The 22,201-nt window shown below is 37.3% G+C and overlaps 1 protein-coding gene across 1 annotated transcript in view; it reads left to right on the forward strand.

Annotated features, from left to right (window-relative positions):
• rnf17 (ring finger protein 17) overlaps positions 1 to 22,201 on the forward strand; it is a 78,142-nt gene that overhangs the window by 37,193 nt on the left and 18,748 nt on the right. Inside the window, exons 15-32 of the mRNA XM_052148354.1 lie at positions 1,095 to 1,261; positions 3,549 to 3,684; positions 10,214 to 10,367; positions 11,968 to 12,083; positions 12,273 to 12,387; positions 12,870 to 12,987; positions 13,100 to 13,315; positions 13,538 to 13,685; positions 13,801 to 13,913; positions 14,065 to 14,155; positions 14,273 to 14,385; positions 15,738 to 15,985; positions 16,474 to 16,637; positions 16,779 to 16,898; positions 21,507 to 21,587; positions 21,738 to 21,860; positions 21,948 to 22,004; positions 22,081 to 22,188. Of these exons, the coding sequence (XP_052004314.1) occupies positions 1,095 to 1,261; positions 3,549 to 3,684; positions 10,214 to 10,367; positions 11,968 to 12,083; positions 12,273 to 12,387; positions 12,870 to 12,987; positions 13,100 to 13,315; positions 13,538 to 13,685; positions 13,801 to 13,913; positions 14,065 to 14,155; positions 14,273 to 14,385; positions 15,738 to 15,985; positions 16,474 to 16,637; positions 16,779 to 16,898; positions 21,507 to 21,587; positions 21,738 to 21,860; positions 21,948 to 22,004; positions 22,081 to 22,188 (2,388 nt within the window). The remainder of the gene's footprint in view (positions 1 to 1,094; positions 1,262 to 3,548; positions 3,685 to 10,213; positions 10,368 to 11,967; positions 12,084 to 12,272; positions 12,388 to 12,869; positions 12,988 to 13,099; positions 13,316 to 13,537; positions 13,686 to 13,800; positions 13,914 to 14,064; positions 14,156 to 14,272; positions 14,386 to 15,737; positions 15,986 to 16,473; positions 16,638 to 16,778; positions 16,899 to 21,506; positions 21,588 to 21,737; positions 21,861 to 21,947; positions 22,005 to 22,080; positions 22,189 to 22,201) is intronic.

The following is a 22,201-nucleotide window of genomic DNA, read 5'->3' on the forward strand; positions in this document are numbered from 1 at the left end:
TTATCATATGTATTGTATGCACCTAGCACTATATTGACATTTCAAAAGGGGAAATTGTAAAACTTTTTTTGTTGGGTCTCAGGAACTTATGGTAAGTTTACATCATAAAAGCTTGTAATGTAAAATAATGAGACCTTTATAATAAAGCAGGCTGCATAAATTAAAATACACAAATATTAGTTCACACTTTAAATATATCTTTTAAAAAGTTATTTTTTTTTTGGTGGGTAGGAATGTAATGGAATGGTGATTTTGAGAGATGTACCTCAAAAGCCTGTTGCATCATATTTGATACATATGGATTTCAGCTGCGTTTTAAAAAAAATTAAATAATAATAATATACAAAATTTTAACCAAGCATTTATTTAGCAAATATCCATTTTAAAATATAATCAACAATATAATAATTACGGTCACTTAACATAATCCCAACATAAGTCATTTTTCATACAACTCTCTATATATAAACATTGACACCATTTGTTTTAAACAAATAACCACTAGACGGTGCCATAAACTTGTGAAAGCTACATACCATAGACCTTTTGTATTGATGGCTTGTACAGAGTGTGAAGCAGGAGCCGTCATACACTGCTTATATTTCATTCACTTGGCGTTATAGGGTTAAAAGAATAGTTCACCCAAAAATATGTATTTCTAAGATGTTTATGACTGTCTTTTCTTTAGCAGAACACGCATTAAGGTTTTTAGAAATATGTTGAAGCTCTGTAGGTCCTTATAATGTAAGTAAACCGGTTCCATCAGGCTGCTGGCTCCAATTGAGTGTTCATTCCACATTCCAGGCCCACATAAGATATATGAACAAATGTGCCAGTAGAACTGACTTCATATTAACTGAAGATTTTCACTAAAATTACTGAGTTTGGTCATGAGTGATATGCCCATAAATTTAAGAGTTGCTCCTAAAGTTGAGTTAGAAGCTACTTTTAACTTTAAAATATTTTGTAAATACAGGCCCTGACCTATGTCTGTTATTATGGACATTTGTACCTGTAATGAAACATTTGAGTATTCAGAAGTGGCTTGTGTTGTGCTTCATTGTGATTTCTGAATATGTGAACATCTGTTTCAGGTGAGAGGGTGGAGTTCAGAAGCAAGTGAAGAGATGAGGCGTCTTTTGGGCTCTGAGGCTGTGGAGATGCAGGTGTTTGGTAAAGATGGAGACACTCTAATGGTAGATCTGAAAAAACCACCAATGCTGTCAATGCGGGAGTACCTAGTTTTCATGGAACTGGCCAGGTATGTAAAAGTCAAATATATGTTGGTCAATAGATGAGAATAATTGTTTAATTCATAGATTTCTTTTAGTAGTTAATGCAAAGGGGTGGAAGAAAAAATAGATTGTCTGATGCATCTCATTTCCAATGATTCTGAAAAGATACAAATAAATCAAATTAAAACTATTCTACATTAAATTAACCACGACAGATTAGTGGCGCTTATGTGCATGCCAGAGACATGTACTGGGTAGATTACTTCTGAATTGTAATCTGGTACTGGTTACAAATGATATGACTACATTTGTAGTCAGTAACATAATATATTGGATTACATTTTTAAAGTAATCTAATCTGGTTGCTTTTGGAACCCTTTTAGATTACTTCTGACCTAATTCTTTTTTATATTCTTGGTCACATGCATTTGAGTTTGATAAGCTTTTACCATTTTGACATAATGGTGCTTAAATGTAATGTAAAAAAGTCTTAATGGGTCGTGTGTGTGTGTGTGTGTGTGTGTGTGTTACTCCCTATTGGTCTGTTTCTGAGTGAAATATAACTTACAGTGCATCCGGAAGTATTCACAGCGCTTCACTTTTTACACATTTTGTTATGTTACAGCCTTATTCCAAAATTGATTAAATTCATTATTTTCCTCAAAATTCTACAAACAATACCCAATAATGACAATGTGAAAGATGTTTGTTTGAAATCTTTGCAAATTTATTAAAAATAAAAAAAACACATGTACATAAGTATTTTCACAGTGAAACTGTAACATTTTTCATGAAAGACGTGTGCATTAACCCCTTGCACGACAGCACCAACTGTCGTCCATCCCACTGAACTCAAACAGTCCATGTATGCCTACAAAATCCCCGCGACAACTTTACCTTTGGGATGCGCAAGTCTGGTGTTCCTATACAAATTTTGTGAGACAGAGTTGCACAACTAAAGATAATCTATAAAACAACTCAAGCCAATAGGGGGAATAAAAATAAAGAATGTGTAGATTTCATCCACATATCTGTCCCGAAGTTATGTTCCTCCACAAAACAAGCTCCAGCTGTTAGCGGAACCAGCAAAAAAAAAATGGCTGTTCAGTTTCCTCAGGCAGCCAAATGAATGTTCATTGAGCTGGCCCACTCGGCTGCTACATGAGTGCAACAAATGACCCAGTCACTCCAGTGTCCTGCATAAAATACTCCACAAAATAAACTCCAAGTGCGTGCTTGTGACCTTTAAATTCAGACACTTGTGCTACTGCTCTTTTTTTCCAGTCAGATAGTTAAGAGACACACAATGCTGGACACCAAGGATGGCCTATATGCCAGTGTGTGTGATTTAGGCCAGTTGATGGAGCTACTGTTGTCTGAGCAGAGAACAATTTATGAATGCAAAGAATGTGTTGTGCTCATATAATTGCCACATTAGAAGTACTCCCATATTTGCTCAACTCCTGTTAAAGATGGACTTTAAATGTCAGAATTAAGGCTGTCAAATTTGCACGATATTTTAGTATGATTTAATTCTATAAAAATGTACACCTTTATGAATTCAACACATGCCCCCTGACCTATATGTAAATTCTGTAATAAAAGTACCTATTTTCCTGCCATTGGAGCAATTCAAGCTTGAAGAAAGTGTTTTTACAAGCCACATCAGTTGAGAGCAGTTGAGCATGCCTCAACAAACCTTACGTAACGCAGCCACAGAATGAGAGCTGGTCGCACAGGATGCATTATTGACAGCTGGACAAAGCACAATAGAATACAAGGATCTTGAGATTATTTTCAAAGATTTAAGTACTTTCAACTTGATGCAACGTGCTAGAAATCGAGGATCAATACCAGTGAGATGCTCAAAGCATCGAGCACAGATGAAACGCTAGAATGCGCAAAGGACATGTTGACTAACTTAATGCAAAATGGATTGCTGTTGACTCTAGGCTTGTTCAAAGATATGGGAATGAAATATTGACTTCAAAAGCCACAATTTGTATTGTCTAGTAATGCTTTACTTATGCCACAATAATGCAATATATTTCAATCTGAATTATTTTTATTATTTGCCCTTCATTTTCCATTTATAAATCTTTTGTTTGGGGGACTTTCTCAGCAAATAATAATGTTATTTATTTGCAATTAATTTGTATATAATAAAAATGTATTAGAAAATTTTAATTGACAGCCAAGTTAAAATATTTATACCCATGGCTCGAAATAAATAAGTTGCTCCAATTGCAAAACATATGGTGCTTTGATTTAAAATGGTTGTCAAATTATTTGTGCATGTGTGTGTTTATACAGATTCTATTCTCCTATGCCAGCTTCTAGAGGAAGTGTGGCCCTGTTGTTCTACCCTCCAGTTTCCCCCAAACTCAACGTTGAGGTCAAAGCTATGGTTTCTCATGTAAACACGCCGTCTGACTTCTATATACAACTAGTGAGTATAATGCACACTCAGTGGTATGAGAATATTGTCATCTACTCACCCCCATGTCATTCCAAACCTGTATGACCTTCTTCCTTGAAGAATGTTAAAACGACCATGAAGCAGGACAAAAAAGATAAACCACCATAAAAATAGATTGTATTACCCATATGCTAAGGTCTGGGTATTTTTTTATTTTTTTTATCAGAGCAACCATAATTTCACCCAAACAGCCATTGCTAGTCAATTTTAAAGGCTTTAAATAAAAATCAATTAAAAAATAATGAAGGCATGTTTCCTAAAGTTTTTCACTAAATAAACAAGATAGAATGAGATTTAATCGTCTTCATTGACATGCTCTTATATTTAATCATTCATAGTAGCTTAATAAAGACATTATTTACCTTCAGATATTTTTACTAATATATTTTTTTGAATGAACAAGGTGTGCAAAAACTACTTAAATGTTTTTTTTTTTTTGGAACCCTGTGGAATGTTGCAGAATACTAAATTATTACTGTGGGACCCTGTCAGGGTTATTATAAGATAATACTGAATTATTATTTTGAGGATTAGATTTGAGTTTCACAAAAGTAATATGTGGGTCCCATTCACTTCACCTTCACCTAGGGCTTTTATTTTTTATTTAGGGCTTTTTAACAGATGCTTAAGTGATGGCAAATGGAGCTGTTTGGATTTGGGGAGGTGGTTAAATAAGGTTTTTAATTAAGGTTATTTTATTATTTTTTGTTTCATTTAGTTTAGTGCAATTTGAATTTGGAAATTTCAGTTCATTTGTTTTTCGTGTGTCACTAAATGTATTTTTGAAATCAAAATCAATGAGAAAATAAAACACGGACCCTTGGCAGGGAGGTTGCAATATAATCGATAAAATATTTTTCACAGTGCACTACAAATATATTAACTACATTTGTATAAAATTTGTATTAATAATTTTTAGTATTTATTTAAATGTGTGTATATAAGTGTATATATTTTATCTATTTTTTTTACATTTTCAAAATTTAAAAGTCCAAGGATATCTACTGTTAAAAAGACTATATTTCCAAATTGATAATCAATTTGGTTGAAAACATGTCTATTAAAGAACAGTTGTGTCTGAAAGGACAATTGTCACTCTGTAATGTATAATTTGCTGGTACAAGATATGGATGTGCAAAACTACCAATCCACCAGTCTGAGCTAGGCGACTAGTTGGTGCAAAGGTACCCATGTATAATGCAGCATTATGTACATTTGTATTCAAAAAAATTATTATATACAATATAGCATTTTAACTTATCAAACTAATTGTAATATAAAATATAACATGTAATACCATAGGCTATTATTATTATCATAATGATAATTTTGCAACAAATGGAGGCTAAAGAGTAAACTTCAAAAACCATTTCTGAGGCTAAACTGAATTATGACATGACAATTCACCTGTAGTCCCAATGTCATTGCATGTTATTTGCATATGCAGCCTATCCATGAGATCCTATACAGCATTCTCATAGACAACACTATATTCTTACAAACTCCTCCAAGATGACTGACAGTGTAAAAAAAAAAGTGAGATCTCACCATTTCAGAATTACTGTAATTTAATTTTTGACATCTAAATGGATGGTATCTACAGCCGTGGCCAAAAGTATTGGGATGTTTTCTGCTTCAGTTGTTGTGATGTAGTAGATTCACATTGTTTCTAGATTACTGTGCAGTGATCAGATGCATTTTAAATAATTGCAAAAAGTTTCATTGCCCAAAATAACCCCAAATTTCACTGTTTTTGGCTATGGCACAAAATGACCAGCTAACATAATTTCACTAATCATATCAGCAGCACCTGGGAAAGTGTTAACGTGTATGAGTAATCATGCTGATTTGATTATAAGAACAGACTGTTTGCTATAAAAGGATGGAAGAAGTGCTTCCAATCATTGTGTTCTTGTTCGCAATGGTTAACTCTAAAGAAAGACGTGCAGCCATCATCGATTTGCATCAAAATGGCCTCACGTGCAAGGCAATTACTGCAAAGAATATTGTACCTGAAAGAACCATTTACCAGATCATCAAGAACAGGGCCGGCCCTAAGCAGAATTTGATTTGGGGGCCCCTCAGTGCCACCAATATGATTGAATATTGTCAATGCTTGATTATTCGCACACTATATCAATTTTCAATTTGATTAGTTGCAGCTGTGTTGCTTACAACATACCAATGTCTGCCTGGCATGATTTTACCCTTCTATGGTTTTAAATGTAACAGTAGCACATAGGGCTGGGATAAACGATTATTTTTTAAACGATTAATCTAGCAATTATTTTTTTGATGCATCGATTAATCTAACGATGAATTTTTTCCAGTCCGATTCGATTTCAATTATCTCCCCATTAATTGACTAATAGCAATTTATACATGTTGATTTACATATCTGAATGAAAAAAACATGAATTCCTTTACATTGCAATGTATGTTTATTGCTCTTAAAATTCCAAAATAAAAGACTATACAAGTGCAAAGTAATGCATTCTTAGTCAGAGGTAGCATTCAATAAAACCTTGAAGCCTTGAAAACACATAGGCCTAGCGTACTGAAAAAAGTGCATCTTTTAATTCTTCATTCACATAAAAATAACAACAACATATAGTAATACACTCTGCCACTCACCTTTTTCTTAAACTCAAAATTCAAAAATAAAATTCAAGTAAAAGTGTACAAGAGCAAAATAATGCATTCTGATGTCTAGCATTCAATAAAAAAAATAAAAAGATCACCCAGCCACCCTTTCTTAGAGCTATTGAAAGAATACAGTAACTATTGTAAACTTGGGGGCTTTAAGCTAATACAGAAAGTGCTTTTCCAACAAAAAATAAATAATGAAAATAAACATTCAGAATTCAACATTTATGTTGAACATAGGCCTAGCTTACTAAAAAAAAGCATCTTCATTCACATGCAAATAACAACTTACACTCTCCTTTCACCTTAAGAATAGTGTGTGTGTGTGTGTGTGTGTGTGTGTGTGTGTGTGTGTGTGTGTGTGTGTGTGTGTGTGTGTGTGTGTGTGTGTGCGTGTCATTCAAGACAAAAATACAGTCATATTTTGGAGTGGAGGAATGTGAGCATTTCAACATGCAGCTGCTCCCGGGTGGCGCCTCTTCAGGTGCTGGTGCATTGCCGTGGTGCTAGAATGGAAGGCCATCTCTATTTTGCAAAGACGACATATCACGGAATTGTTTCCTTTTAAATTAAAGAATTCCCATACTTTAGAGGAACGAGTGCGTGCCGCCTTGCACTTCTGATAGTCTGAGGAGCCACTCGTGTTGCTACTACTCTCCGGCGCCGCCATCTTTGTTTTGGGTCTGATGAATCGACGTGCATATTTTATACCTATATTTACCCAATCCTGTTGATCCTCTGTTACCAGTTTTGTGTACTTCCTAGCAATATCATTTCTTTTTGAATAAGTGAGCAGCTCCACTTAAATTTTTTTCCCCATTAATTAACTTTCTGTAGGTGTAGTGGAAGCTTCGGCCATCAGGTTTTTCAGGGAATGTGAAGTTTTCCTGTATAGGCAGTGGCCCTCTGCTTACCAGATCAGTCCTTTCTGAGTCAGACAGGATATATGACCACATCAGTGGATGCACGTGCTGGGAAGTGCTCCTCGCCTGCAGAGGATGGACCTGATGAAAATAATAATAATAAAAGCTAGCCATGTTAGATGTCATATTAGAAGGTAATGCAACTGTCTGTCAAAAACAAAGGCATGGTTTATTCATATAAATATAATGATCTGGGATTGTTGAAAAATCATCATCAGCTGTAGCACTGGAACTTGGGGCAGGTGGCGTTGGTTGTGCCTCACGTCCAAAATATTTAAACAGTGCTCCTAGGGAAGTTTCATAAGAGTACACATTTGACAAAATATGTTATTTTTCTCAACACAAATTATTATACACAGCAGCAAGCCATCTGTACACCTAAACAACAACTCTTAATCTATAACTAGCTAATTGAGGCATAATGATATTGGAATATAATAGCAAAGACCCCAAAATGGTAGACTAATGTAAATAATGTTAAGTTGTTATCAGTACCAAGTTTATGGAACAGAAGCTTATTTTTATTACAAAAATATATACCCAGGAAAGTTATTTTTACACAGAAGACAAAAACTTTAATCTAAAACTTGCTAAGTAATATGTTGTACTAATAATATATTAAGATGTCAAGGCTATTTACGGATGATTAATCAAACTTTCCTAAAAAAGAAGATATGCTATATAGGCTATGTTAACTAACTAGCCAGCTAATGTTAGCTCATAACTTAGCCTAGCTGCTTAACTTAGCTGTTTTTCTCTTCCTCTGTTTTCTCCTTTTTCCTTTTCTTTGCACCAGAAGATATGTCCTTTTTTGTGACATTGCTGTTTTGCTGTCTGAATTTGCTTGCATCCTGCAGCACGTTAACATAATATTGCATTTAATATTGCGTTTTTGTATAATTACCATTGTCCATTGACTGTATAATCACAAAAAAAAAAAAAACGTAAAGCTGTCATTTCATGTGCTCTTGGGGGCCCCCTGGTGGCCACCGGGGCCCTAAGCAGCCGCTTAGTTTGCTTATGCCTTGGGCCGGCTCTGATCAAGAACTTCAAGGAGAGAGGTTCAACTGCAGTGAAGAAGGCTTCAGGACATCCCAGTGTGTCCAGCAAGCACCAGGACCGTCTCCTCCGGTGGAGTCAGCTATTGAATCGTGTCACCACCAGTGCAAAGCTTGCCCAATGTTGGCAGCAGGTTGGAGTGAGTGCATCTGCATGCACAGTGAGGCGAAGGATTTTGGACAATTGCCTGGTGTCAAGAAGGGCAGCAAAGAAGCCACTTCTCTCCAAGAAAAACATCAAGGACAGACTGAAATTCTGCAGGAAGTACAAGGTTTGGACAGCAGAAGACTGGTGCAAAGATATTTTCTCTGATGAAGCCCCCTACTGACTGTTTGGGATATCTGGAAAATCAATAGTTCAGAGAAGAAAAGGTGAATGCTACCATGAGTCCTGTGTCATGCCAACAGTGAAGCATCTTGAGACCATCCATGTGTAGGGGTGCTTTTCATCCAAGGGAGTGGGCTCTCACAATTCTGCCCAAAAACATTGCCATGATTAAAGAATGGTACCATTATGTGGCCTGGCAAATCCCCGGATCTTAATCCCATTGAGAAGCTGTGGTCAATCCTCAAAAGGTGAGTAGACAAGCAGAAACCCACAAATTGTGATCAATTGTGATCAGTCAGGATTTGGCCCAGAAGCTGATATCAGCATTGCAGAGGTTATGAAGAACAAGGGTCAACACTGTAAATATTTACTCTTTGCATTTATTGAATGTTTTTGCCAATAAAAGCCTTTAAAACTTATGAAATGCTTATCATTGTTTTCCAGTCTACCATGGAAACATGTGAAAAAATAATCTACAAATACTGAAGCAGCAAACACAAAATGTATTTCACTGCGAATACTTTTGGCCACGGCTGTTCGTATGGATATCTATGGAGCTATGGGTTACAGGTAAAAGTCAGCACACTGTTAGCACCCAAATTAAATCACTGCTACAAAAATGGCAAAACTTAAACTGTATAAGGTTATAGAGAAACTAATCGACCAAGTTGGCTGTTGAAAGACTAGTTGATTAGTCGGCCATCATAACCCATTGCTTGTATGAACATTCTTCATAATTTCCACTTTTGTAATATGTGGTATAAATTCACTTCAATTTTATTTATATAGCACAATTTAAAAACAACAGTTGACCAATGTGCTGTACAATTTGTACGCAAGAACATTTTAAATATAATAAAACCCACAATAAAAAAAAAAATATATATACCCAACAAGACATAAACAAACAACAGAGAACATCACAAGTTGTAGGCTAGAGAGAAAATGTGTGTTTTTAACTTCGATTTAAAAAATATGTAGTGTTGACGCAGTTCTGATAGAAGTCTGTAAGGTGTTCCAAAGTTTTGGTGCGACTATGGCGAATGCTCGATCACCCTTAGACGTTAGCTTCTACTTAGGAATAGTTCATAAACTCTGGTTGACAGACCTAAGAGCTCTTCCTGGATGGTGTTCACACAAAAGGTCGGAGAGATAGGCAGGGGCTCTGCCATTTGAGGATTTAATACTAGCAAGAGCACTTTAAAATCAATTCGAGATCGGACAGGAAGAAAATGTAAAGACAATTACACAGGAGTAATGTGCTCACGTTTATGGACACCCATTAAAAGTCTCGCTGCTGCATTATGAACGATATGTAATCTAGATATGGAAGAATTGTTTTGTCACAAATATAGGGAATTACAATATAAAGAAAATCATACAGGTTTGGAACTAAATCTGGGTGGGTAAGAGATGACAACAGTTCATTTTTGAGTGAACTAAACTTGTAAGACTTTTCAAAGAGTGTTTTCTATGCAACTGTAGTAGTTGTGCATTCATGTTGTGTATGAGTGGATTTATAATAAGAGTTTATGAAAATGCAGGTTGAGAATATGGAGTACCTGCTGTTGCATTCTAAGCTTCAAGACTGTTATGATTCTTCTACACAATGCAGTGAATTCCAGATATTCTGCCCTACACTGTCACAGGCCTGTGTTGCTCTCTATGACCAAGAGTGGTGCAGGGTCCAGGTCACAGGTGCGGTAATGTTTGTACACATACATGAGAAGTCAGCAATTTACATACACCTTAGCCAAATACATTTAAACTCAGTTTTTCTACAATTCCTGACATTTAATTGTAGAAAACATTCCCTGTCTTAGGTCAGTTAAGATCAATACTTTATTTTAAGAATGTGAAATGTCCAAATATTAGTAGAGAATGATTTATTTCAGGCAATATTTATTTCATGACATTCCCAGTGGGCTAGTTTACATTTTAATTTGTTAGTATTTGGTAGCATTGCCATTTAAATTGTTTAACATGGTTCAAACATTTTGGTTAGCCTTCCATAAGTTTCTCACAATAAGTTACTGGAATTCTGGCCCATTCCTCCAGACAAAAACTGGTGTAACTGAGTCAGGTTTGTAGGCCTCCTTGCTCACGCATGCTTTTTCAGTTATGCCCACCGATACCTTGACTTTGTTGTCCTTAAGCCATTTTGCCACAGCTTTGGAGGTATGCTTGGGGTCATTGTCCATTTGGAAGACCCATTTGCTACTGAGCTTTAACTTCTTGACTGATGTCTTATGATGTTGTTTCAATATATCCACAAAATTTTCCTTCATGATGCCATTTATTTTGTGAAGTGCGCCAATCCCTCCTGCAGCAAAGCACCCCCACAACATGATGCTTCCACTCCCCATGGTTGGGATGGTGTTCTTCGGCTTGCAAGCCTCGCCCTTTTTCCTCCAAACATAACAATGGTCATTATGGCTAAAACGTTCAATTTTTGTTTCATTAAATCAGAGGAAATCTTTTCAACAAAGTAAGATTTGTCCTCATGTGAACTCGTATACTGTAGTCTGGCTTTTTTATGGCAGTTTTGAAGCATTAATTCTTCCTTGCTGAGCAGCTTTTCATGTTATGTTGATATAGGACTAGTTTTACTGTAGAGATCCCCCAGCATCTTCACAAGGTCTTTTGCTGTTGTTCTGGGATTGATTTAAATTTTTTGCACCAAACTACTTTCATCTCTTGGAGACAGAATGCGTCTCCTTCCTGAGTGGTATGATGACTGCGTGGTCCCATGGGGTTTATACTTGTGTACTATTGTTTGTACAGATGAATGTGGTACTTCCAGGCATTTGGAAATTGCTCCCAAGGATGAACCAGACATGTGGAGATCCACAAATTATTATTTTTTTTCTGAGGTGATTTGAAGGTAGACATTAAAATACATCCACAGGTACACCTCCAATTTACTCCAATTGGCCAAATGGCCTATCTGAAGCTAATTGCCTAAAGGCTTGACATAATTTGTGGTATTTTCCAAGCTGCTTAAAGGCACAATTAACTGAGTGAATGTAAATTCTGACCCTCTGGAATTGTGATGCAGTCAATTAAAAGTGGAACAATCTGTCTGTTAACAATTGTTTGAGCAAATACTCATCATGCACAAAGTAAATGTCCTAAACGACTTAAAACTATAGTTTGCTAATATGAAATCTGTGGAGTGGTTAAAATAAAAGAGTTTTAATGACTTCAACCTAAGTGTATGTAACTTAAAATGTAACACACACATTTTGTTTAATTCAGTTTGTCAGGGCTGAAAGTGTTGCCTTTATTTATCTGTCAGGTTTCCCAGGGGGTCAAAGGGTTGAGGTCCGGTATGTGGACTTTGGCTACAGAAAGACTCTCTCTGTGAAAGACCTGAGACAGATAAAGGATGAGTTCTTTGCTTTACCGGAAATGGTAAGGATTAAAAATGCATGAACAAGGTCTTTTTAAGCAGGCTTGGATCATTATCGTTTTTGACATTTTCCAAATTTGACAACATAATTCTCACTTCTCACAGGTACTTCTGTGAATTATTGAACAACTGATCTTGAAGAGATACATGTAACAAACTTAAGAATACTTGTCTGTCCATTTGCTTCTCAGGCGGTGTGGTGCACTCTGTCTGATGTGGATGGTTTGAAGGAGATGTGGAGTAATGAAGCCTGTGAAGTCTTTAAGGAACTCACGGAGCAGAAGTTTGTCACTGTGTTGGCACAAAGTAAGAGTTTACAGTTAAACACATAAATGTGCACGGACTGTACCAGATGTATACCGAAAGGGATGTCAAATCCATAATTTTGATTTTTGAAATTTATATTTGGGAATAGAATTTTAAATAATCTATACACATTGTCATTGTTGGGAACAATAAAGTTTTTTTTTTTTTTTTTTTTTTTCATGAGAAGCCATATTTTTGGTTTAAATGAAAAATGTTGCTTAGCAGATAAAATATATATTTATCTTTTTATTATTATTATTTACTTTTGATACATTTGTTTGATTAAAATGTACATGACTATTGAAAAAGTAAATTCTTCAACTGAGTAATAGGCCTATCTTTACACTGATCTTTCATTTACTTTTATACAGTCATTTTTTGTTTCTCCCCTAATATAAATGTTTATCGGGACATTATTGACCAAAGTTTTGATGTTATTGAATATTTATGTACTTCATATATTTTTCCTCACCCCTATTCAGAGCTTGTGCCCACCTCTAGTCCAGTGCCTATATGTCTGTTGGAGTTCAGCGATGACTGCACCGGAGCTAGTATTGGAGACATTCTAGTCAAGAAGGGTCTTGCTGTAAACTGTAAACGGTAAATATTTACAGTAAACCTTAAGTTTTGAAAGACTATTGAATGGCATTTCTTCCTCTCCTCCTTCCATAACATCTATTTTATTACATATTCATTTCTCATGCTTTTTTAGGACCCAGGTTAATGTCCCGAAGCCCCTGGTGGCAACTGTATGGGATCCTCCATTCGAAGAGAAAGTTCTACCTGAACAGACTCCTGCTTCTGAAGAACTGCAAGCCAACCTGAGTCTGCCCACCTGTCTCAAAGACCTCAGAGTTCGTGTGACACACGTCACCTCCCCTGGAAACATCTGTGTGCAGCTGCTACAGTTTGATGGCCAGCTAAAGAGGTGTCTGCCTTCCTCTGTCTTCAGATATTTTTTGAAAGCTTTGCTTCAATGTATCTGGGTAGACTGAGGAGAGTCTTTTGTTTTGTGAAAATTTTAGTATGTCTACATTGAACACAGGAGACTAAAAGTCATGTTTTTCCACAATATGTGTGTGGTGCCTATTCATAATCATCAGGTGCATTACAGTTTGTAACACATGCACTTTGCTTGCAATGTTTCCAGAATCCACGACATGTTGAAGTGTCTCTACTCTAAGTCGGAGCCACCGGAGATGGAGTGGGAAGCAGAGATGGTCTGTGCTGCCAACAACACTGGAGTTTGGGAAAGAGGAAAAGTGTGCAGTTTGTCCTTTAGCAGTGGGCTTGCAGAGGTAAAGTGTATTGCACACACATTCATAGATGAATGTCTTGAAAGAGTTAAACGTCATGTAATTTCAATTTTGTGTGTGTGTGTGTGTGTGTGTGTGTGTGTGTGTGTGTTTGTAGGTTTTTCGTTTTGACTTCGGGAATAAGGTGAAGCTTCACGTGAACAGTCTTAGACCTCTTCATCCTGATCTGATTGGGTCATTCTTGCTGGAATGTAACCTCAGTGGTATAAGGTAAAAAAAAAATGAACAGAACTGTGCTAACTGCTAGAACATTGCTTTAACATTATATATTTTTTATATTTTCTCTGTGAATTTTGTCATTTTCTTTTATAATGATTTTCTTTCCCCTCTACATGATTACCTTACACTCTAACTATTTTAGGCCAGCTGGTGGTCTCTCCACATGGACGGCCACAGCGTGCGACTTTATCTCTCACTACCTGACCGGTGCAATGGCCATAATGACCATAAAGGTTGGAAACAATGTCAAAGAATTACAAAGAAATACAACACTTGTAGAAAAGGTGACAACGTTGCTTAACTGTAGTACAAACAAATCTACTCTCTGTGTATGCATTTCTTCCCCTCAGGATAGTTCTACCAGACCTGTGCTGGTGTCTCTGTTCTGTTCGAACCGGGCTGGTCAAAACGTCAGTATTGCAGATTTCCTCATCAGTGAAGGACTTGCACTCAAAGAGCGAAAGTAAGGAAATCATATGCCATTGCTGTGTTAACAGCAGCTCTGTGCATACACTGTCTTCCTAATAGCACTGTTAAAACTAGTTTGAAAGCTACTTTGCTTTGTAGTATGCCAGTCTTCTAGCTACCCATAATTTATAGTAAACTTACAGTAAAGCTACTCTTAAGCTGCACTACAAGCTTCTTACTAAGAAATGGTTAATTACATAGAAGCTACTTAGGAGAGCAATATCTTTTTATATCTATCAAATGACATAATTCATAATTTTAATCGGTCACATTTTTCTGGTACAAAAACAATAAGGGTTTTTGAATGAACAATCAGGGTGAATGCATTTAACTTGATCAGATTGTAAGTTTACCCTAATAACAACTAAAACTAGGTCTTGGTTACTACTTAATAAGGCTGCAACTAATGATTATTTTGATAATCGATTAATCTTCGATTATTTCTTCGATTCATTGGATAAATAACCAAATTTCTTATTATTACAATTTTTTTTTTTTTTTTAAGAAGCATATTTTTATTAAATTATAAAGGGCATAAGGATGTGGTTTTGTTTTGTTTACTGTACTTAATGATTCTATACTCTCAAAACTTTGAACAAAGCCTGAATAGTTATGTTTTTATTATTATTATTATTAACTAGATTATTGTCTCTTGTGCTGAAAAGTCTCATCCTGTTGCTCATTGCTTTACATGATGAGAAACTATCTAAAACACTTAAACTGTCACACTTTGACCTGAGACATCAGCATGACATTAATGAAAGCTGCACAGTTAATTACATTGAAACTGAAAGCTTGGTATGATGTTGCATAAGTTTAATCAAAATTATGGCGCTCCCTCGAGCAGTTTGATGCAGATGAGCACACTCGTTTTCTCAGTGAAGTTTAACGGATGCTTGTATGCGGTAAAAACAGTGTTTCAAAATACACGCCTGATATTGAATTAATAATATGAATGCATTATAAAACGTAGAAAATAGCAATCAAATGTAAGTTATGTGCTGGAGAGAGAACTCAACCGCACCTGATGCAGCAACCACTCCACATTAAACTATGCTTACTATGATCTTCTTTGAAGTGTTTATAAAGTGCTCTTGTGTGCTGGACATCTTGGGTCATGTTTTTTTCTGCTTCAGTTTGTCTGTCATTTTTCTAAGGAGTTTCATCATGCAACACATTTTTACTGGGCTGTGAAGTGACATCACTGATGGAGCTTTTCCGTGCTGGCTGCATATATCCAACTGATCGATAATGAAATTTGTTGTTGATGATTTTCATTATCAATTTTATCGATCAGTTATTGCAGCCCTACTTCTTAACACTGTTTAATAGCAAGTTGTGTTCTAGGGCTGCTTCCACATCGCAGAAAGCTTTGTCAGAGGAGTGTTTGCTGAGTGAGCAGAACCCTGAAACACAGAGAACTAACAACCCAGCTCAGACTCTGCCCACACCTGCTCCTCGCATCAACCCTCCTCCAGAGAGAGTACAGACACATGCCTACCCCCCTCCAGAGCTGCCTCCCTGTGGACACACGGTTATGAGCATCTCTGCCATCTCTGAACAAGGAGTCATTTATGCAATGACACATCAAGCAGGTGTGTGACGTTCTTTTCCACTTTTTTATTTTATTTTATTTTTTTTACATAATCTTAATTTCTCATTACCTTTTTACTCTACCACTTTCACCCTTTCAATTAAACAGGCTGTTTTTTGTTTTGTTTGTTTTTTTACCTTTGAAGACTTCTGTATGTCAATTACCTTTCTTGTGCTTATCTAACCTTGTCACGTGTGCAGTGAGTAACTGCCCCTACAAAGTTTCAGAATTTGGAATAGGCGTGCGTCATGGGCAGTCATATTTTGTTGTTCTCATGGTTATGACATCCTAAATATGAAGATATCTGAATGAGAGGTTTTGCTGCTTAGCTCAATAAATGGTCTCTGTGGAGAGGGGATCAAGTTGAGTTCTTAAAGGTAGAATGTCTAAATGATAAAACTAGGAAAGTCATGTTTTTCATTAAATGTCCCCTTAAAAATTCCAAGTATTCCTGAAGTCATCCCATGTACTTTTTCCGTGTGAGTGTAGTGTGTGAGTTTGATCGCTTAAGAGTGCGGCTGCAGCAGCACATTAAAACCATTCCAAGACAGAAGAACTACAACTGGAAAGGAGTTTTGGGCTGTGCTGTCATGGGAACCGACATGTTTTGGTACAGAGGTCAGGTGCTGGAGGTCATTGGAGGACATGTAAAGGTCAGTGTGCTTTCATTGTATTGCACTATTTCTATGAAGTATACAGAATTTTTCCTATAATTCTTATGCTTTGATTAATTGGCAAAAAATATTTGGCCTATATTGTTTGTTAGCAGTTTGTGAAGTGAATGTTTGTTACAGGTCCGATATGTGGATCAGGGACTTGTGGAGAGCATTCCAGTTTGCCACGTGTACCCAGCAGTCCTCTGTGAGGATGTACCGCAGCTCTGTGTACCCTGTCAGCTAAATGGGGTCATACCGGTGTGTTTGTGTGCTAAATTTGAATTTGAATCCTTGCTATGTAAACTGAGTTTTCATCTTATCAAATTCTATCTCCATTTTTGTCCATACATGATGGTCTTCTGTGATGACCATAACCATTTTCATCATATTTATACCATCCATAAATCTGTTAGCAGTGAGATTTCCAATACTTGCTTTTATATCCATTTCTGTGCGATTCACAAAAACTGTCAAGAAATGTCAGGGACATATTATACCCTGGAATCTAAGAAAAAAAACTAAATTTTCCATAAAGGAAATGATGCCTGCTCTTTAAACGTAATATATTTTTGCATTGTTAGATATTCATTACAATTAAGTACCCCTCACCCCACCCTAATTTTCAGTAGCCCGTTGTGTCTATTTACTTTACCTCATATTTTTTCCCCAACTCATGCACTGAGCTAAAAGTTAACACCTTGCATGCACTATAAAGTGATGGATGGTTATCACGAAGATGACTCGCCAGATTCGATGGGTTGTCCCATTTCACAGCAAATTTCCTCTGGCAAGCTCTGCATGCAGAGTTACCATCGTCTTCTAATTTTCCCTCAGCATTCTTATAAAATCAAAAATATGACCACGCTTTCTTATTTGGTCTTCTTGGAAGGTTGGAAATTCTCCCAAGCGCTGTCATTGCCTTCCGCCATGTTTTCACGCTAAAAAAGCAACAATAACAATGTTGCATGCTGCGCCCATGCGTCAGACTCATGCTGGGTTTGTGTGAACAGCATTTACTGTGAGTTTTACAAATCACGATAATGGTGCGCGGTTTTAATGATAATTAAAAACCGGTAACCATTTCATCCCTAGTGGCGACCCACCATAGTAAAAACCTAACCTGTATTTAATGTATCCCGGGTCACATTTCCTTTTGTTGCATAGTTTTGTTCATGGTTTTCAAGTACAAGGACATGCATTAAGTGACATTATTTTTGTTGTTGACGAACAACAAAAGCTAGAGGAAGTTTTCTCACCCCATTTTAAAAATTTAAGAACATATTTACTTATATGAGCCCATTATTATCCCATTTGTTTCCTAATTTCAAACAGAACATGCACACTACACAAGAGGAAAGGCTCCTCATTACCATTGTTAGGTCAGTGTAGCTAGTCTTAAATGATAGTAGTAATAATAATAACAAATTATAATATTTATGATATACTAGCTAAAACACATCTTAAAACTTTAGCTACAGCTGATACTGTTGATATAAAATGAGGTCTAATAAATTCTACCTTTTAGAGTATTTCATATGAAACTATAACATTGTCAAAATATAAAAGTTACTTTTGCTCATGTAAAATTGTGAAACAATTTTGTAAAGGTGATGATGTATAATGAAAAAAAAGAAAATTGTGCATAGCACAGTGCTGATCTTTTTTTCCTCAGTGCTGTTTGACATGTCAGGGCTGCCTACTGTTTGAGAGGCCGAAATATCTTCAGTGGGAGATAGGGCTGGGATAAACTTCTATTTTTTAAACAATTAATCTAGTGATTTATTTTTTCGATGCATCGATTAATCTAACGATTAATTTTTTCAGTCCGATTCGATTTCTATTCGATTAATCGACTTGTGACAACACCGGTAATACTGGTTTCATCGGGGGTGGGGGTTTTTGTTTAAAAAAAAAAAAATTTGCCGGGAGTTTGATTGACTGGCGATCTGATCAATCAATCATTATACGCCATTTTTGTCCGACAAAATAGTTAGGAGAGAGAAGATTAACGTCGGTGGATTTGAATTTGAATAATGGATTGTAGGCTACTGTACTGACATCTTTCCGCGGTTAAAACAACAGTCCTTCTGATGTAGGCTACATTCATGTTTAGCCTATTTGATGCTATAAATTAACCAAGGAAAAGATGATTGGTTCACAAGCAGCTTTAACTGAGGCAATCTGTCACGACACATTAAAGAGCCACAAAATAGTAGGCCTATTTATGGTTTAATTTTCTTTGAATGACCAAATTTGAAAGTTGAGACTTTATTAAATGTTACCTGCTTGGTCCTGTCTGTCAGCGCGTTGTCAGTGTCCTCTCTGTATTTTTCACGACATTCATAGCTATAAGCGCATTATTAATAGCTATAAGCGAAAACTTTAGGTGTCGACAATGTATTATAGCCTACTCCAACATCGAGTGCAAAGTGGGGAGTTGAAAAAAAACTTACGGTGCTCTGTCATCTGTAGCTGCTCCCGGGTGGTGCCTCTTCAGATGCTGGTGCATTGCCGTGGTGCTAGAATGGCCATCTCCATTTTGCAAAGACGACATATCACGGAATTGTTTCCTTAAATTAAAGAATTCCCATACTTTAGAGGAACGAGTGCATGCCGCCTTGCACTTCTGATAGTCTGAGGAGCCACTCGTGTTGCTACTACTCGCCGGCGCCGCCATCTTTGTTTTGGGTCCGACGAATCGACGTATTTTTTGCGTCGACGTCATCAATGATGTCGACGCGATGTCCCAGCCCTAGTGGGAGAGCATTGTGAGGGCATTGTTCTTTCCCTGCTGTCTGCTACTCAGTCCAAATAGACTTTTGACCCAAAGTGGGAAAACCCACCAGTTGAGAAACACTGCTTTAACTCACTCACACACACACTCACTTATGTCAGACCCCCTCACCTCACTTCACTCTGACATTTGCTCCGCTGCATGTGTGTGTGAGTGTGGCTCAAGTTGATTAGTCGGACAGGCATTCGAGGGGGAAAGGAGATACGCATGCTCTGGTGAGATTCTCCGTCGGTTACCGTAGATAAGCAAATATACATGGTATGAAAACCATACATTTTCATACCGTGAAACTGGTATACTGCTGCAGCCCTTTTATTTATATACAGTGGGTACGGAAAGTATTCAGACCCCCTTAAATTTTTCACTCTTTGTTATATTGCAGCCATTTGCAAAAATCATTTAAGTTCATTTTTTTCCTCATTATTGTACACACAGCACCCCATATTGACAGAAAAACACAGAATTGTTGACCTTTTTGCACATTTATTAAAAAAGAAAAACTGAAATATCACATGGTCCTAAGTATTCAGACCCTTTGTTCAGTATTTAGTAGAAGCACCCTTTTGATCTAATACAGCCATGAGTCTTTTTGGGAAAGATGCAACAAGTTTTCACATCTGGATTTGGGTATCCTCTGCCATTCCTCCTTGCAGATCCTCTCCAGTTCTGTCAGGTTGGATGGTAAACGTTGGTGGACAGCCATTTTCAGGTCTCTCCAGAGATGCTCAATTGGGTTTAAGTCAGGGCTCTGGCTGGGCCATTCAAGAACAGTCACAGAGTTGTTGTGAAGCCACTCCTTCGTTATTTTAGCAGTGTGCTTAGGGTCATTGTCTTGTTGGAAGGTGAACCTTCGGCCCAGTCTGAGGTCCAGAGCACTCTGGAGAAGGTTTTCGTCCAGGATATCCCTGTACTTGGCGCATTCAGCTTTCCCTCGATTGCAACCAGTCGTCCTGTCCCTGCAGCTGAAAAACACCCCCACAGCATGATGCTGCCACCACCATGCTTCACTGTTGAGACTGTATTGGACAGGTGATGAGCAGTGCCTGGTTTTCTCCACACATACCGCTTAGAATTAAGGCCAAAAAGTTCTATCTTGGTCTCATCAGACCAGAGAATCTTATTTATCACCATCTTGGAGTCCTTCAGGTGTTTTTTAGCAAACTCCATGCGGGCTTTCATGTGTCTTGCACTGAGGAGAGGCTTCCGTCGGGCCACTCTGCCATAAAGCCCTGACTGGTGGTTGGTGCAGTGATGGTTGACTTACTACAAACTTTCTCCCATCTCCCGACTGCATCTCTGGAGCTCAGCCACAGTGATCTTTGGGTTCTTCTTTACCTCTCTCACCAAGGCTCTTCTCCCCCGATAGCTCAGTTTGGCCGGACGGCCAGCTCTAGGAAGGGTTCTGGTCATACCAAACGTCTTCCATTTAAGGATTATGGAGGCCACTGTGCTCTTATGAACCTTAAGGGCAGCAGACATTTTTTTGTAACCTTGGCCAGATCTGTGCCTTGCCACAATTCTGTCTCTGAGCTCTTCAGGCAGTTCCTTTGACCTCATGATTCTCATTTGCTCTGACATGCACTGTGAGCTGTAAGGTCTTATATAGACAGGTGTGTGGCTTTCCTAATCAAGTCCAATCAGTATAATCAAACACAGCTGGACTCAATTGAAAGTGTAGAACCATCTCAAGGATGATCAGAAGAAATGGACAGCACCGGAGTTAAATATATGAGTGTCACAGCAAAGGGTCTGAATACTTAGGACCATGTGATATTTCAGTTTTTCTTTTTTAATAAATGTGCAAAAATGTCAACAATTCTGTGTTTTTCTGTCAATATGGGGTGCTGTGTGTACAATAATGAGGAAAAAAAATGAACTTAAATGATTTTAGCAAATGGCTGCAATATAACAAAGAGTGAAAAATTTAAGGGGGTCTGAATACTTTCCGTACCCACTGTATGTGTGTGCGTGCGCTCTGAAATCATATGTAATTCATCTTAATATATTTAATTGAATTAATGTGATTTTAAAATAGTTAAATGATGGTTTGATGACGCCATGAACTGTTACAGCTTGGAAATGGATGGCAGTTGGATGCTGTGCTGCTCATGAAGGAGTTGCTACTTGGACGTCCTGTCACTGTCCACATAATGGTAAAGTTGAATTTATATGTCCCTGTTTACATCTTTACATCCATACCACTTCTTACATCAGTAGGAAGCTACAAATCACTACAGTTTAAAGGGAAAAATCATGTGTTTATATGCAGTCAGCACTCTCTCGTTCAACCTTATGTTTTGCAGGAACACCTAGAGGATCCCAGTGGCTGTGTTAACGTAGAGATAACCGTGGATGGCATGGCACTCAGCAAGATAATGGTGCACCACCAATATGCCAATTTTGACTCTGCCATCAGCAGCAAGGAGGTCTGATCAGTGGAGATTGGGAGAGTGGGTTAGGTTTGCTTGAGAGCGGTGTAGTCCTCTAGACATTTTTTCTGTGTTTATGTACAGGATTATGTGGTTAAGCCTCCTGTCCCGGATTTGGATGACTGGGATGTAAACACAGAGGTAAAACTTTAATCTCTTAGAAATTAAACAATATCTTGCTACGTATTGTTACAATATGCAAATATTTTTTTTTCAGGGGCTGGAGGAGCCACAGCCTGTGTTAGGGGTCTATAAAGAACTTAAACTTCCCATAAATTGGAAACATTTCCCTGTCAGAGTCAAGCACATCCGCACCCCTAATGAGGTACGTTTATCAT

Source organism: Xyrauchen texanus, chromosome 18 (assembly GCF_025860055.1).
Source record: "Xyrauchen texanus isolate HMW12.3.18 chromosome 18, RBS_HiC_50CHRs, whole genome shotgun sequence".
Taxonomy (NCBI): domain Eukaryota; kingdom Metazoa; phylum Chordata; class Actinopteri; order Cypriniformes; family Catostomidae; genus Xyrauchen; species Xyrauchen texanus.